Source organism: Zingiber officinale, chromosome 9B, assembly GCF_018446385.1.
Source record: "Zingiber officinale cultivar Zhangliang chromosome 9B, Zo_v1.1, whole genome shotgun sequence".
Classification (NCBI taxonomy): Eukaryota; Viridiplantae; Streptophyta; class Magnoliopsida; order Zingiberales; family Zingiberaceae; genus Zingiber; species Zingiber officinale.
Genome location: NC_056003.1, coordinates 103,361,707 through 103,378,836, shown reverse-complemented (window position 1 = coordinate 103,378,836; position 17,130 = coordinate 103,361,707). Strand labels below are relative to the sequence as shown.

Here is a 17,130-nt window from a genome sequence, read left to right as displayed (position 1 = left end):
GAATAGAATATCCTTTTTTCAGTCTCTAATCAACTCAATACCTTAGTCGATTGATGTCAACCTCTGATTAATTGGATTATTGATTAAAATCGATTATGGTCAAATCTTTATTTAAGTCAAATTATATCTGAAACCTAAACACTCAACTCACTCAAAGTATTCAATCATCTTGATCTAGCCAAATATTTTATCACATTAGGATTCTTTTTTGCCAATACCTGATGGACTTCTTTGTTAACACTTATTGAACTTTTTTAGCTGTCTAATATGGCTTTCATAAACCATGAAATAGATAGAGGCTTTCGAAAAGACAACAATACTTGAACAAGTCATGAAGACGCTATTTAAGAAGACACTCAATTTTACTTAGTTTAATTAGAGTTTTCTAGTATCTAATCTTATGGAACTACTTCTATCAGCAAAGCATGTCCTGGGAGCTCATGAAACGGTAATACTCTATATATTGCCAGGTCTGGATTTGAAGAAGAAAAGGAATTTCAAGGTGGAAAAATCTTACTAATTAACTCCGAGGAGTTCACCATGGAGCTCACGACCATCTTGCAGAACCTCGCGATCGCAAACAAAACAGTTAGAGCTTATGTTTGTAAAATTATGATCTTGGATTGTAGGATCGCACGAGCCAACAATTCAGAAGTATAAATCGATCCTGAACCGTACAAAATTAATTTTTACAGTAAAATTGGAACAAAATCAGTAGGATCGGAACAAGATCATAGCAGGATCAGTGAAAGTTTTGAGAGATCATAACTTTTGACTCGGATTGAATAATAAGACATATAATATATCAAATCGAAGATCGTTCAAAAATCTATAGTTAGTTGTAAGATTTAACCTTAACCGTCAAGTTTCAGACCCAAAAAATATATCGTTTAAAGTCTTTTTGAAGAATCAAAATATTTTGTCTTTTTTTTCATTCTTGCAGAGATAGGATTATGCTTTTGAAACTATTTAATCATCGGTTTAGCCGTTTTTAGTTAGTTTTTAATTAATAATATTATGCCGTTTCTTATTCCCCAAATGACAAGTGATTAGATGTCTATTGTCCAGTATGATGCGGAATCAATGGGCTTTTAGAAGATTATTTTCGACCATAGTGTTCAATTCAAAGGATTCAATATTCCTCTACATTAATTATTTTGTTGGTCTTTAAATTGAGTTATCTTGTGAACTAAGGGGAAAAATAATAATCCCAATTAATCTCATTATATCTTATAAACTAAGAGAACATTCTTGAGGTTGATTATTATTATTATTATTATTATTGTTGTTGTTGTTGTCGTTGTTGTTATTCTTGAGATTTATTATTATTATTATTATTGTTGTTGTTGTTGTTGTTGTTGTTGTTGTTGTTATGTTGATATAAATTTCATACTCTTCCTTTTAGGATATAAAAAATATAAATATATAAATATATTAGATAATATTGTACGAGGATGGTAGTTAAATTACTAATTAATTTAAATTTGTACATATAATAATGTCATCTAAGATGTAGAGTATCGACAAATATATATGTGTGTGTAAAATTATTAATCTAGTTATATGCAAATGAGATTTCTAATTTTTTTTCTTCTAATAATTAATCACATATCATAAATTTTTAAATGTTTTTGGTAGGATCATACGATTCTATTATCTGATCCCAAACAATCCGATTTTGACCCCAAATCGATTCTGCATAGGATCGCTATTCTACAAACTATGCTTAGAGTCACAAGGCAAGTAGCCATGAGGAGGTTGATCACAAGGCTTACGGCCACAAGTAAGACGTCACATGAGCATACTTATCCATAAGTGACCTCACAGTCATAAGCGACCTTATGGACACAAACAACCTTTTAATGTTATTGCAAGAGATTTGAGCAAGGCTACGAGTTGACAAGGAAAGGTGAATGAAAACTAATCCTACTTGTGAACATCGATGAGTGAATCACCAGTGGGTTGACTCTGTTACCAACTTAATCGCTAATCACCGAATGACAGTGAGGATGATGATGTGGTTGGGAGCCTGAATGGAGACAAATAAGAAAGATAAGAGGGTTAGAATGAAGGTCAGGGGATTCCTTGGCGTAGCTACTCCGACGTTCAAGTTAGAGGAGGAAGATGAGTATTAGGGTTTGGATATATGTAGGTGTGCGTATGCGTACCTTGGATGTCGGAAAGGACTACCTCTTATAGAAAGATAGCAGATCTTTTTCTTTCATTCTGATTCTCATGCTATCATTATTTAATTCCTTAAATAATATAAGATTTATTCATATTGTTGTATTTTTTCTAAAATAACTAACATTAACAAACTTTTTTTTTTATTTCGATCCTCTCGGTGTCATTATTTAATTTCTTAAATAATGTGAGAGTTATTCACGCTGCTACCTCTTTCCCATAATAATCCAAGATTTGCATGATGATTATCATATTCCTTCATCCTGCATCACTCAGGAGTCGGGAGTCTTAGAGACCATGAGGCTACGGAGTCAATGACCGGAAGGCTAAGGAGTCGGGAGGCCTTAGAGGCCAGGAGGCTTGAGGAGCCAGGAGGCCTTAGAGCTTGAGAGGCTTGAGAAGACAAGAGGCCGAGGAGCCAGGCTAAGAGGCTACGGAATTGGAATGGGAGGTTAAGGAGGTGAGCTGAGAGGCTTGAGGAGCCGGGAGGCCTTAGAGGCCTGGAGGCTTAAAGAGCTAAGAGGCCTTAGAGGTCGGGAAGTTGAGGAATTAGGAAGCCGAGGAGTCGGACTGGGAGGATACGAAACTGGGTTGAGAGGCTATGGAGTTGGGAGGCCTTAAAGGGTAAGAAACTGAGGAGCCGGGACGCTAAGGAGCTAGGCCGAGAGGCCCAAATAACTAGGCATCAATTTAACCTTTGGTTGGAACCCTGTTGGAACCACCTCAGCAGATCCACCAATCTTATTTTATCCATGTGGCGTCCTACTGATTATTCCCAGATTATAAGTATCCCCTTCAAGTCTAGTCCAAGGAAGCTAGAGTGTAACTGACTGGATGGTTTGTGTAACCGAAATGATTTCGGTTGCCTTGACTGTTTAAGCCACGTGGCAAATCCCTTGTGTATTTCTGAACAGATTACGCATTAAATGTTAGCACGACGTGGTCATCATATCCTTAAATGCGGCCACTCCCTTTAAGTATGTCGCTTGCATCATCTGCCTTGAATTCTAAGCCCAAAATAGACCAGTGAGTTTCTGAGATTGCATCACATTAATGTGATGGAACTCACAGCAGAGAAGGCTGAGCCTCTTTTAATAGGTAATGATTAGTCCTTGCCCGAGGTCATCTTCAGCACCACTTTTCCTTGGCCTATGATGTCCGAGGTTGCTGAGTTCTCCATGAACAGTTTGTCTCCAATGACTTCTTCGAAGTTGTGGAGCAGCTTCTTGTTGCAGCACACATGTTTAGTAGCTCCAGTATCGATCCACCATTGTCGCGGATTTGAACCCACCAGGTTCAACTCAGAGATCACAGCACAGAGGTTGTCCATTTCTGGTCCCTCATTCAGGTTGGCCTCCTGCTTCTTCTTCGGCTTCCTACACTCCGAAGATTTGTGACCCACTAGGTCAGAGTTGAAGCACTTTCCAGAGAACTTCTTCTTGTCGATTCCTCCTCTGGGTCTCATCTTGGAAGACTTGGGTTCTTCCATTTCAAGCTTTGACTGTGCTCGACCACGTTGACTTTCACAGTAGCCTAAGAGAACATCTTTCTCTCTGAACTCTTGTTGTCTTCTTCGATATGAAATCTAACAATGAGTTCCTCCACATTCATCTCCTTCCGCTTGTGTTTCAAATAGTTTTTGAAGTTCTTCCAGCCAACTTCTTAATGATAGTAGCCACCTGGAAGATTTCACTCAGAACCATCCCTTCTGAGTGGATCTCGTACAAGATCACCTGAAGTTCCTGGATTTGGTTGATCACCGTCTTGGAGTGAACCAACTTGTAGTCCAAGAATCGACCCACGATGAACTTCTTGGCTCCTGCATCCTCTGTCTTGTACTTCTTGTCCAGGGACTTCCACAGCTCCTTAGCAGTTCTCTTCATGTTATACACAACGTACAGCGAGTCGGTAAGGTAGTTGAGGATGTAGTTTCGGCAAAGGAACTCAAAATGAGTCCATACCTCCACTACACTGATGGTCTGCGCATCAACATCCTCAGCATGCTTGGGAGGATCCTCGGTCAAGAACTGAGCCAGATTGAGTGTGGTCAAGTAGAAGAGCATCTTCTGCTGCCACATCTTGAAGTTCAATCCACTGAATTTCTCTGACTTTTCCCTGTGATTGATTGACACAATTCCAATTGGAGCGGAGGGGGCTTTCATGTGTTGAGTCTGTTGCACCTCAACACTTTGTTCTATGGTCATCTCAATAGAATTGAATTTGTTTCAAGATTGTTGGACAAAATAATCTGCTGCCAAAGATTTACGAGGTATTAATTAGCTGAATTTAAATACACCAAATTAAATCTACTTATCTGTTGAAATGACTTGAGCTGATAATCTCAGGCCACCAGCAAGGGCTGGTTTCTGCCAATTTCTGAGTGCAGACAGATCTCTGAGTCCAAGCAGCAAAGTCCGAGTGGACTTTAGGGTTGGGCGGGCAAGCGATAGATTTAGTTGACCGGGCAATTAGGTCGAGCAGTCCAATTGAGCGAGCGGGCGAGTAGACCTAGTGAGCTTCGACCGACCAGACTAGTAGCCGAGCGAGTGAGCAGTCAAATGAGTTGCAACCAAACGAGTTGTTAGCCGAGTGAGCTAACTGCAGAGTGAGCGAGTGGATTGCAGACCAAGTGACCGATAGAGCAGTTAGGTCTAGCAAGTGGCCAGTTGGGTAGAGCAGACCGACCGAGTGAGCTGATGTTGGCCGAGTAAAGAGGCTGAGCGGGCGAGCTGAGAGGCTAACCGGGTGGACAGAGAGACTGACCGGGCAAGTGGAGAGGTCGGTGGGGCGAGTGTGAAGCCAACTGAGTTATCCGTCGAGTACTGAATTTTCCTGAGTAGAACGACCGAATGGGCGATGAGGCCAAGCGTGCGCTGCAACCAAGCAAGCGATGCGAGCAGCCAGATGTGTGAACCGAGACCTGTGATACGTAGTTTCCTTGAAACAGATTCGTCCCACCTCCGACTGTGCTTCGAGGCTTTCTCGGGTCATCTGTTTCCCAGGATACAACGGTTAACCATGGTACACACCAAGCACTGGTGGTCACGGCAAACTGAGTGGTACTCGATTGCTATCACGGGCACTCCGCCGAGCAGGAATTGAATGACAGAGGAAGAGGGAACGCAAGTAGAGAGCTCTTGCTACTTTTTTGTGTGTGTAACATTTTGCCTGTGGTCGCAGCTTCCTTATATAGGAGCTCAGACCAATGGGCAGCGTTAATGATCGTTTAATGATCATTATTTGCCAACTGTGTAATGCCAATGTTTCACTTGGCTGCATTAATCTTTCTTTAATGCGCCCATTACACAGACAGCAAAAATATTTACGTGGCAAAATATTGGTTGTTCCACTAGGGAAAATTTTGCCCCGACTGGTTCGACATTCGGTGAGCGCAAGTCATGCCCGCACAAGAGTCAACATGGTTCAGTGCAATTCAGACCCTGGATTTGCACCCCCCCTGCGTACTCATGCGTAAGAGAGAGTCTCTCCCCATGCATTTGTTCACATCATCAAAGCATGTAAATCAATACAAACCAACCAATTTGCCTTGAAGCTCCCAATGTAGGACTAAAGTCTCATTCACAATGGAGCTCCATGCCTCTTCCACCTCTTCTCTATTCACATATATCCAACACTTCTCGCTAGCTGCGTTTTTCGCTCAACTTTCTGTGCTCCTAAGTTTCTACACACTTAGACACAGGGGCTAAATACCAACAAGATCTAACATGACTGGTTGATCACATCAAAACTACCTTGAGGTACTTACAATCTTCCCCTTTTCGATGTGAGCAATCCAAGTTAAGTTAGGGTAAACAAACATAAAAATGAAATAACAAGGTAATAAATTTGTAACTAAATAATGTGCAAAAAAATTAAATTACCCTCCCCCTAGACTTAATCTTCCCTTCTCCCCCTTTTATCACATTAAATAGGGTACTTGAAAATGACTTTGGAAAATCTAAATTTAAAGTCTAACGGAAAACAAAAAAGTATGAAAGGTTAAGTTTTAAAAAAAAACTTTGGTTTTATAAAAAAAAAACTCCTTTAATTGTTAAAAAATTGAGAAAATTATGTTTTTAGTCCTATAACTTACACCTTTTTTAATTTTAGTCCTGTTATGAGTCAATTTATATTTTTAGTCCTTTAACTTGTAATATTTTCCAATTTCAGTCCTTTTTCTTCTAAAATTAAAATTTTTCAACAGAAAATGATGAGTTGTAAATTGAATTTGGGGATTTTAATTTTTTATGACCCATGTGTTTTTTATATTCCAACCACAAACTAGACATTTTTCATTGAAAAATTTCAATTTTGGAAGAAAAAGGATTGAAATTAGAAAATATTACAAGTTACAGGACTAAGAACGTAAATTAACTCATAACATGACTAAAATTGAAAAAGATGCAAGTTACAGGACTAAAAATGTAATTTTCTCTAAAAAATTTAAGAAGGGGTTGAACAGGCAAATAAAAATTTTCACAAAAAGTTGAATTTTAAGAAAAATTAAAAAAACATTTGCATTTTAATAGAAAATTTTCTAACGGAAAAAGTTTTAAAAAAATTGTTTAGATAAAGTTTCACAGAAAAATTTGCTAAAATAACTCTAACAAATATGATTTTTGTTAAATAAATTTTAATGATCAAAATTTTTTTATCAGAAATTTGACAAACAAATTAAAGCATTAGTCAAATGCTTCATAGTAACTCAATTAAACATTTATTTTAATAATTGACTTTCATGTTGTGGCGAGACACTAGACCTTCTTGGTTATTGGAACAACAACCACTTTCTAGACAAAGTCTTTTAAAGAAATTAGATATTTATTTTTCTCTCTGAAAGCCCTAAGTAAAAAAAAAATCAGTCTAAATATTATTTTGGAATCCAATATAGATTCCTTCCTACAGGATTAATCAAGAATTTCTTAGAATATATTTCTGTGATATTTTCCTAATTTAACCCTTATGATTGTTGAGATACTAGTTAACTCCTGAATAATTTCTAAATTTAGAAGGAATTAACTTTGAGCATGCATGACTTTTCAAAGTTTCTATTTTCTTTTTCAATTTTTCATTTTCTAATTTTACTTTGTTGAAATCTTCTAATCGACAAGAACCAACTAAGGTTGATTTTAAATCCTTATTTTCTTTCTCTAATTCATAATAATTTTTCAATAATAGTTTTATAAATTCAAACATTTTATCCGGAGGTAGAGATCATACCTGACTTACCTTGTTGATTTTGTAATCTAAAGCTCCCCTGAAGTACTACTTTCTTCTGATGTCGCTCTCGCTTCATCGATGCTCTCGATGCTCATTTCGGACGAGCTTGCTTCATTTTCGTCTTCTTGGTGACTTGCTACTAGCGCAAGTCCGACGAGACCTTCTATCTCCGATTCGGATGACATGTCGTTCACGTCGCCTTTAGATTATACTTGGGTCGGACTAATTTCTTATTCTTTTCCTTGTCCTTGTCCTTGCTCTTCAAATTTGGGCAATTATCTTTGACATGCCCTTCTTCATTATAGTGGTAGCATCTTACTTTTCTTTTTCTTTTTGTACCCTGCAATTGATTAAATTTATTAGATTTAAATAATTTTTTAAATTTCCTTACCATGAGTGTTGTTTCATCGTCATCGAGAGACGATTCAGAATCTCGTTTATCCATCTTTAATTTGCCTTCAAGGCAATGTTATGATTTTGGCTCTTTCTTCAAATTTGCACATCTTGTTTCATGGACTTCAAATGTTGAAAATAATTCTTCTAAAGTAATTAATTCTAGATCCTTAGATATATAATAATCTACTAATGATGCTCATTCAGTATTTCTAGGGAATGCGTTAAGTGCGTACCTTAGCGAATCTTGGTTGCTTACCTTTTCTCCGAAATTCGTGAGTCCGGTGATGAGCTCCTTGATCCTTGAGTGAAGGTGTGCAATGGTTTCACCTTCTTCTAATTTGATGTTGCTGATATGGTTTTTGAGCAAATCCCATCTCGAAAGTTTCGCCTCCGAGGTTCCTTCATGTAGTTCCAGGAATTTCTCCCAGAGCTCCCTGGCAGACTCGTAAGCTCCGATCTAGTTGACTTCTTGTGGTGGTAAGACGCTTAGCAGATGGAACTCTGCTTTGTCATTTATCACAAAGTTAGCTTGCTCCTTCTTAGTCCATTGATATTTTTCTTTGTCTTCGAGTGCTACAAAATCAAATTTCATTATTAAGAGTAAATCAAAATCTGTTTTAAAGAATACCTCCATCCTTTTCTTCCAGCTTATGAATTCTCCCTCGAACTTTGGTGGGTAGATGCTCGGTCCGACCATCTCAAGTGCTTCATTCGGCGGTTAGTCCTCCTAAAATTGTTGGGCTCTGATACCACTTATTGGTCCCTTAGCGATCGACTAGAGGGAGGGTGAATAACTTACATAATAAAACGAAAAGACTTTCCTCAACTTATAGCTTTATCACAATAAACACTTGCATAAAAAATATTAAAAGATAAAAAAAAGAAGAGTCTCAGAAAGAGTTACTTGGTTACAACTGGAGATGTTGTTAATCCAAGGAAGATGAAAAGCTCAGCAAAAATCTCCTCTGGATGAAGAAGTCTCTTACAGCAATTAAATCTCACAACTAGAAAGGTAAACTCAAAAGGAATCGATTACAAGTGTTGTGTTTAGCTTCTAGGACCAAGGCTGTATTTATAGCCCTGGTCGAGGTGGCCGGAAGGATTCCAAGCACCTAAAGTGGGATAAAGTTTTATCCTTGTCGCAACGCAACGCTCCACGTTACATTTGGCTGAATTTTTGTCTGAGCTCCCGGAGGGGTTCCGGGCGCTTGGACCGTCTGGGCGCCTAGACTTGGCCCCAGCGCCCAGACCAAGTCAACATCCTAGTTGACTTTTCAGTCCGGGCCTTTGCTCCAGTTCTTCCGTTCCGGCTCCGCTCGATTGTATGATTTCGACCATCCAGAATAGGGCTCACCCGAACCTAACTTCCGGCCTTCTCGAGCAAACTTCCACTCCAGCTTCTCGTCCCTCGGAAACACCACGCGCCTCCTTCTCTTCCGCCCGCGTACTCTTCCGTAGCAACTCGTCCCTCAGACACACTGACCCCGTCGACTCTCTTCCGTGCCCGTCGACTCTCTTCCGTATCGTCCTTCTCGCTAGCTGTGTCTTTTGCTCAACTTCTTGCACACTTAAACCAGGGTTAAATACCAACATGACCTAACTTGACTTGGTTGATCACATCAAAACTAGCTTAGGGTACTTACAGTGGCGTTCTACTGATCATTCTCTGAATCAAAAACAAAATATGTAAAAAAATTATCCATAGATGGATTTTTATTATCAAAAATAAAGGAAAGTTTTGGTGTAATGATCAAATTATTATCCTATAATCTTGAGGTCACGTACATCCCCGGCCCAGAGGTCGGGCGGTCCTGGGCGATTGCCCAGGGCCCAAAATTCTGAGGGGCCCAAAATTTTTAAAAACTCATGTATATATATATTGATAATATTTTTTTAGGAATTAGGTTACAGCCCTAATTCTTCAATTGTCACGCAAGAGTCTGATTTCTACGACAGCACGGCTTCACTTCGCTGACTGCCGTGCTCTGCCCGTGACTCGTCTCCTCGAGGCTGCGCACCTGCGCCTTTGCCTCTGCTCTACACAGTTTCCAAATAGCCTTGTAGTTTGGATTGTCATTTAGAGGAGCAAACCATTTATCCTTGTATGCTGGCCTGCTGGATTCCTCTTCTCTTCATCGACCTCTTCCACTCTCCACATGCAGGTGTGTGCTTCTAAATACTTTGAGTTGTCTATCTTTGATGCTTCTCATTCCCCATCCTCTTCATCGTCCCAATCTTCTGACTTCTAGCTTTGTCGTGTCATTTATTTTCCCCCAAAATAAGAACTATTATCATATTTATCAAATAAATATTTTGTCAATAATGGTATATTGAAAATTCTTTTTCTATACAAATACAACCTAATCTTTTCAAATATCATCTTTAAAGAGATATTCCTTTTCCTTTATATTTGCATTTGGCCTTCGGTTATTAACATAATGAACTATTATACTACATATTTACAGGAGACTCATTTATCTTCATTATGAAAAATAATTTTCTACTTTATTTGTTTTGTTGCATTTTCTAAAATTATACCACAATGTAAAACCTAAGATTCCTAATAATAAACCAAAATCCCCTACATGATTAGTTACAAAAACTTTTTGACAAGCACTTGCTGCAGTCGGTCGTGTGAACCAAAATCCTATTAATAAATAAGAACACATTCCCATTAGTTCCCAAAAAACATAAATTTTTATCAAATTTGAACTGGTAACTAATCCCAACATAGAAGCATTGAAAAACTCATATAAGCATACTACTAGATACTGATGTTTGATATGTAATATGTTGATGGAATATGTATTTATGAAATTATGCCCAAATGCACAGTTAATTTAACAATTCAAAATTCTCATTCAATCACGCTCACCTCCTTTATTGAAACTTGATTGATTTTAATTTTGGTGCTTTATTATACCACATATCATCTGCTTCAGTTTAGTCACTATGTTTGAGTGATATATGAGGAGCAATACATTATTGACGAAATATTTATTTGATAATAGTTCTTATTTTTGGGAAAAATAAACTGTCCTCATTAGACAATTATTATATTTTGGGATTTAATGTTGACTTAATTGTTAAAACAAGTGCTGAGTCTCATTGCCTCAGAGTTTGCTGACTAGTGAGTATTGAGTAGTGAGTTGGTGACTACAGACTACAGTCTATCGTGCCCGAGGCGCTTAAGCTGTTAATAATTTCATCCAGGTGCTATTATTCCTTTTATACTTAGTTGATTTAAATTATAGTTTTACAATTGTTGTGATTTTGTGCATTATAATATGTTGCCTAAAAAACATATTTCTGAATGTGAAAAAAGAAAAAAAAAAAAAAAAAAAAGACTAGAACAATTAACCGAATCACAAAGAGGTGTTCTTAATAAATTCTTTGTTAAAAGAACAAGTTCTAATGAAAATATAGAAAATTTAAATATGGATAATATAGATGAGTCTAAAGAAATACATACTGTTACCGTAGGATTGACTGAAAGGAGTTTCTCAAAATTAAAATTGTTAAAAGCATATATGAGATCAACGATGTTGTAAGAGAGAATGAATGAATTAACAATTTTATCTATTGAAAAAGAGATTTTAAAAAATCTTAAAATTAATAATATTATAGATGATTTTACATCTAAAAATATTAGAAGAAGTCAATGTAAATAATTTTTACTTGTATTAAAATAAATTTGAGATATATTTTTATTGTTTCTTCCTGAGCTTCCTATATGTTATGATCGGGGCTGGTCACGTAGGGGTTCAAGTCGTATAAATAATATATCTCTCATAAAATGTAAACTAAGACTACGTATAATTTACTTATATGATCTGGCGCTTCTCTGTAGGAGCTGCACTGACGAGCTTCATGCATGATATGACCCTTTCTATCTATTATCTTATAATAGATAAATAATCTAATTAAATAAAAAAATTTATGCAATTCATTCACCTCCAAATAAACAAGCTATAAAAGGCACATATACTTACAACCCCACGGACCAGCATAGTTAATATTTATTTACATGTGATATTAATGTAATAAGTCATGAAGTCAATTCTCAGTCTAGGTGAAATATATTACAGGTCACTTGATTCCTCATGCAAAGATTACTATGTTGGTAAAACTTCCATGATTTATTTTTCATCGTATGAAATAGTCCTAAAGAAACCTCATATAAAAATTATGACCTTTTACTACTAATCTACTATAAAAGACAACCCGACAAAACTTGATAAAATTAAAATTAAAATAATAATAATAATAATAATCCAATCCTTTGTGAATATTTTTTTACGAGATATTTAATTAGTTAGAAGATGACAAAATTATTATAATAGATAGGGATTAATTTTTTTTTATCCATAGTTGTAAAAGATAAATGTGTTTGTCCCCAAAGCTCCCGTCAATTTATCTCAGGGTCAACACGGAGGAGGTAAATCATGGACGATTATTAGTGTTTGGAATAGTAACTAGCACATAAGGGAGACATTTACCTCGACTTTGTCGAGATTCAAACTCCAAATTTTATGGTGACAACACCTCATGCGCTAACCACTAGATCATCCGAGGGGACTCAAATTTTTTTTTCCATGATTATTTGATGATTGACTATAAATTGATCTCGTAATTTATCCTTTTATATATATATATATATATATATATATATATATATATATATATATATAAAAAGATGATGAAAAGGTTAATATGAACATAATACTCTAATATATATATATATATATATAAAGATGATGAAAAGGTTAATATGAACATAATACTCTAATATATATATATATATATATATATATATATATATATATATATATATATATATATAAAAAGATGATGAAAAGGTTAATATGAACATAATACTCTACGCTACAAAATGAATGCTACTTTTTATTATTATTTTTTAAATAATTATCACATCGATTCATTCACATACATCGTGTTACCAGACAAAGAAAAAAAAAAAAGGGAGGGCGGCAGCAGCAGCCGCAGGGACGATGGCAATGCCAGGTAAGCAAAAAGAGCGCTGGCAGAGTTGTCACAACACGTGTGAGGCTACCTACCAAGACGCGGTCCGATCTCCGCGCCGCACCTCTCCCCCCTCCCTTATTAGCCCCCTCGCTCCATTTTCATAATCTCTTCAATAATCTCCCCCATAAGCTGCGCCACTCTCAGTCCGCCCTAATTTTTCTGTCATTCAATCCCTCCGAAAGCTGCAAATCTTTCCAGCGGTGGTCCCTCAATCCGTGGGTGAGTGAGCGTCTCAAAGTGGCACCAATCTTCTTACTTACAGCCCTGCCTGTTCCTTCTTCCTTTTTTTCTATTTTGTCGCTATTTTGTTCTCTCTCTCTTTTTATTTTACTTTTTTGTCACTTTGTCATTCTTTTTCTCTGCATCTAGACGAACGAGCGAAAGCAAGATTTCTGCTGCTGCGCCGCTCTGAAGAAGTTCCCCTGCAACAAGAGATTTTGTTCTGTTAGGTTTTGTTTTTGTTGTTTTTATTTTTTTGCGATTGAGCGGTTGATAAATAGTGTAGAGAGCGTGCGGGCGTTTGGTGGTATTTAATTTGTAATAGAGTAATATTATGGTGGGAGAGGATAGAGAAAGCTCGGCGGCGCCGCCGGCGGCGGCGGCGGCGGCGGCGGAGACGGGAGGTGGAGGAGGGAAGAAGGCGGGAGGGAAAGGAGGAGGTGGTGCGGAGGGGATGAGGAAGGGGCCGTGGACGCCGGCGGAGGACGAGATCCTGTTGGAGCATGTGCGGCGGCACGGGGAGGGGAACTGGAACGCGGTGCAGCGGCTGAGCGGCCTCGCGCGGTGCGGGAAGAGCTGCCGCCTGCGGTGGGCTAACCATCTCCGGCCCAACCTTAAGAAGGGTTCCTTCGCCCCCGAGGAGGAGTTCCTCATCCTCCGCCTCCATGCCCAACTCGGCAACAAGTGGGCGCGCATGGCGGCGCAGGTAAATGCCTATGCGTTTTCTTCTTTGATTTCAAGAAACTTGATCGTTGATTGATTTCTTCGTGGCCAAGGCAGTTGCCCGGTAGGACTGACAACGAGATTAAGAACTACTGGAACACCCGCCTGAAGCGCCGCCAGCGCGCCGGCCTTCCCATCTACCCGCCGGAGCTGCAAGACGCCATCCGATTTGGCCGTCGCCTCCAGCGTCAGAACCAAGCTTCTCAGGGAACGCCGCCTCCACCGCTGCTATCTGCAACCAGACACCAAGCTCAGCTTCCTCCTCTGCAGCTCCCGCCGCTGCTGGACCTCGTCAGCTTCTGCCCTCAGCTGGAAATGACTCCCCCACCGACATCGCACCCCTGCCAGTTGAGCTTCGCGTTCCCGGTCCCGTCTCTCTCGCCGCCCACCACCCCTACGTCATCTCTACTCCGGAAACCCCAGATGGGGCTGTGCAACTACGATTTCAATCCGCCGACGCTGATGTCGCCTCCTTACGCGGTCAAAATGGAGCTCCCTTCGAACCAACTGTACCAAGAAGCTGCCGGCGGTGGCGGGCCAAGAAATTGCGGGCTGACGGAGCCTCTTCTGCATGAACCACACCCGCTAGGTCTGGAGCATATCAAAACAGGGGAATTGTTGCTGTTGCCGGCCGTCGACGACCACGCCGTCAGATGGGGAAACCTCTTCTGTGCCGGAGATTACGACTGCGGCAGCAACCAGGAAGGCAACATGGAGACTCCTCTGCAATTCGACTTCGGTGAGAATAAAACAGAATATCTTCATTGGAAATTCATCTAAATCTATTCTACAATTCAAGTTTCAATCTTTAGCAAACTAAAAGCTACACTCTTTCTAATTCCTTGTCAGTTAAGTTTGTCTTCTTCTCTGTCATCTCCATTCCTTTCTTTGTATTCCTTCTGAAGCTCTTCTTCTAGCAGGAACCGAGGGAAACGGTGAAGCACTGGGCAGCAGAATGAAAGACATGGCAGAGTTTCTGGACCTGCCGGCTCCGGTGGTCCTAGACTGGTGCAACTCCGACAACACGGAGCTATCGAGCGCACAGCCGTCGACGGTTGTTGTGGGCGAAGACGTCGCAGTCGACATGCAGCAGTTGGCTCCTTCGCAGGACTGGAACGTCAACTCCTGGCCGTGGAGCAACATGCCGGGAATTTGTTGAGGATAATCCCTTAATCCATGCGACTCTGCAGTAGGGTTGGATCGATCGACGTGTTTGTTTAAGAACTGCTGTGAACTTAAAATGCTGCAGAAGTAAATCGATGTTCAGAATCGCACTATGAATCTATGTTGGATATTGAGTCTTGTGCATGCTCACTCTCAGTGCTTCTTTTACTTTATTTATATATATATATATATATACAGAGGATGGATGTGCTGCGTTCTGTACAGTGTACTACTGTGCGCGCAGCATATCAATCGGCGTTTTTTTATTTTTTTTATTAGTTTTTAAATTAAAAATAATTAAAAAATTTTACATTTCCTTATATAAATTTTTAATACCTTAATATATCCTCTTAACATATTACAATACTCAATAAATGCTTAAATTAATTTTATTTTAATTTTTTTTTAAAATCAAACACTATAACCTAATTGGGAAGCCTAAACCCCAGAGGTAAAATCTAAAAAAAAAATAACTTTAACACTATAACCAAAGTCTGAACCCTAGAAATAAACTCTTAAAAAAATATTTTATTTTTAAATTTTTTTCTTAATTCATAAATTTAAAAAAAAATTTAAAAAAAATAAAAACAGTTGTTATCCTGCGCGGCGCGCAGGATAACAAATCCTATATATATATATATAATACGGCAAACTAAATATTAAACTTGAATAAGCGAATAACTTTATTGAAATTTAAAAAAAAAAATTGAGGATTTTTCGGAGGACGTATGTAAGGGGATAAATTATTAGGCAAGGGGAAAATCTATTTAAACTATCTTATTTGAACGAGAAAATATTTGTTTTTTTTTATATTTCTTTTTCTCACCCGTGCCCTAAAACCCACACCGCCAAACTCCTCTTCTCTCACTTCCCTCTTCCTCGCGCCACCCCTCTCTCTCTTCCCCGATCCCTTCGCCTTCCCCAACTCGACGACGCTGATCGGCCAAGGAAAGCCTTAGCTTGAGCCCTCTCCCGATCCCTCTCGCTCACGAAGTCCCGCTCTCTGCGCCTCTCTGCATCGTCTTCGTCCGCCACAGCTCGACGCTGCCGACCATGGGAGATCTGGTGTCACCGAATCCCTCTCTTTTGCGATCACGTTGTGCCATCCTCGGTTGTCGCTACCATCACTGATCTCTCCGTCATTTCGATCGTGCCGGCACCGGGTGTCCATTGCCAACCGAGGCGCCTTCTCCACTGATCGTTGGAGTTCTTCCGGTGGTTGTTCTCGTCCCCGAGTCGCCGCCCTAGTGCAAGTAGGTTATCTACCAAGAGGGGAACCCGAGCCCTCTCCCCGATTCATTGGTGTGGTGCCCTAGCCTTGATCCACCGCCGCCTCTGCGAGGGGTGGGCCGACCATCACTGGAGCGACCGAGTTTCCCATCTCCTCTCCCAATCCTTCACCAATCTCCTTCATCCCCTGCCCTAGCTTCATCCATAGTTTTTGATAGTAGCTATCTTGCTGTCACCTTGGAGGTAAACATCTAAACCTAGTAGATGAATTGAGTGATTGATCTATGATCCTCACATGATGCTGATTTAGGGTTATTGTCTTGGAGGACTAGCGATTTCATTTAGTTCTGGCCACAGCACCGTCGACAACCAGTTGCTGGCTCTACTAGTGGCTGGTTCAAGTTGTGCCACAATGGATCGTTGAAGAAGAAGAGGCTTTTGAGAGCAGAACATCACTTGGGTCAGATTCAGAGAGGCTTTTGAGAGCCGTTTCTTTCCACGAGCTTATCAGATGGCTCGCCGGCAGGATTTCCTGAGTCTGCGACAGAATAATCGGTCGGTGACAGAGTATAATGCAGAGTTTGACAGATTGGCCTGATTTTGTCCAGAGCTAGTTGCTGAGGATAGTTCACGTATGCAGCAGTTCATTCAGGGGCTGGATGGACATTTGCAAGTAAGGCTTGCCGGTCTTGGTTGCGCATCTTATTTGGAGACTTTGGACAGAGCCCTCATGATTGAGTCAGCTCAGTAGAGAGTGTTTCCGGACAGAAAAAGGAAACAGCCGGGTCAGAAATCTGGACAGATCCAGTAGCCATAGGCTACACAGCAGCAGAGCAGACGTAGTCGGTCAGACCAGGGTACTTCTGGGGTTTTACGTAGGCCTCAGAAATCAGGGCAGTCTTCCTCAGGACGTTTCTGGTCTCCACAGCAGAACCGGAAACAACCCGC

At 39.6% G+C, this 17,130-nt stretch overlaps 1 protein-coding gene across 1 annotated transcript; it reads left to right on the top strand.

Annotated features, from left to right (window-relative positions):
* Positions 1 to 13,399: 13,399 nt before the first annotated feature.
* On the top strand, positions 13,400 to 14,947 carry LOC122023244 (transcription factor MYB97-like). Its single transcript, XM_042581317.1, has 3 exons — positions 13,400 to 13,771; positions 13,846 to 14,527; positions 14,709 to 14,947. The coding sequence occupies exons 1-3, from the start codon at positions 13,400 to 13,402 to the stop codon at positions 14,945 to 14,947; spliced, it is 1,293 nt and encodes a 430-aa protein (XP_042437251.1).
* Positions 14,948 to 17,130: the final 2,183 nt, after the last annotated feature.

Coding starts and splice junctions, on each gene's coding strand:
- LOC122023244 (XM_042581317.1), top strand. CDS start 13,400: ATGGTGGGAGAGGATAGAGAAAGCTCGGCGGCGCCGCCGGCGGCGGCG. Junction 13,772..13,845: donor GGGCGCGCATGGCGGCGCAG/GTAAATGCCTAT, acceptor TGGCCAAGGCAG/TTGCCCGGTAGGACTGACAA. Junction 14,528..14,708: donor TCCTCTGCAATTCGACTTCG/GTGAGAATAAAA, acceptor TTCTTCTAGCAG/GAACCGAGGGAAACGGTGAA.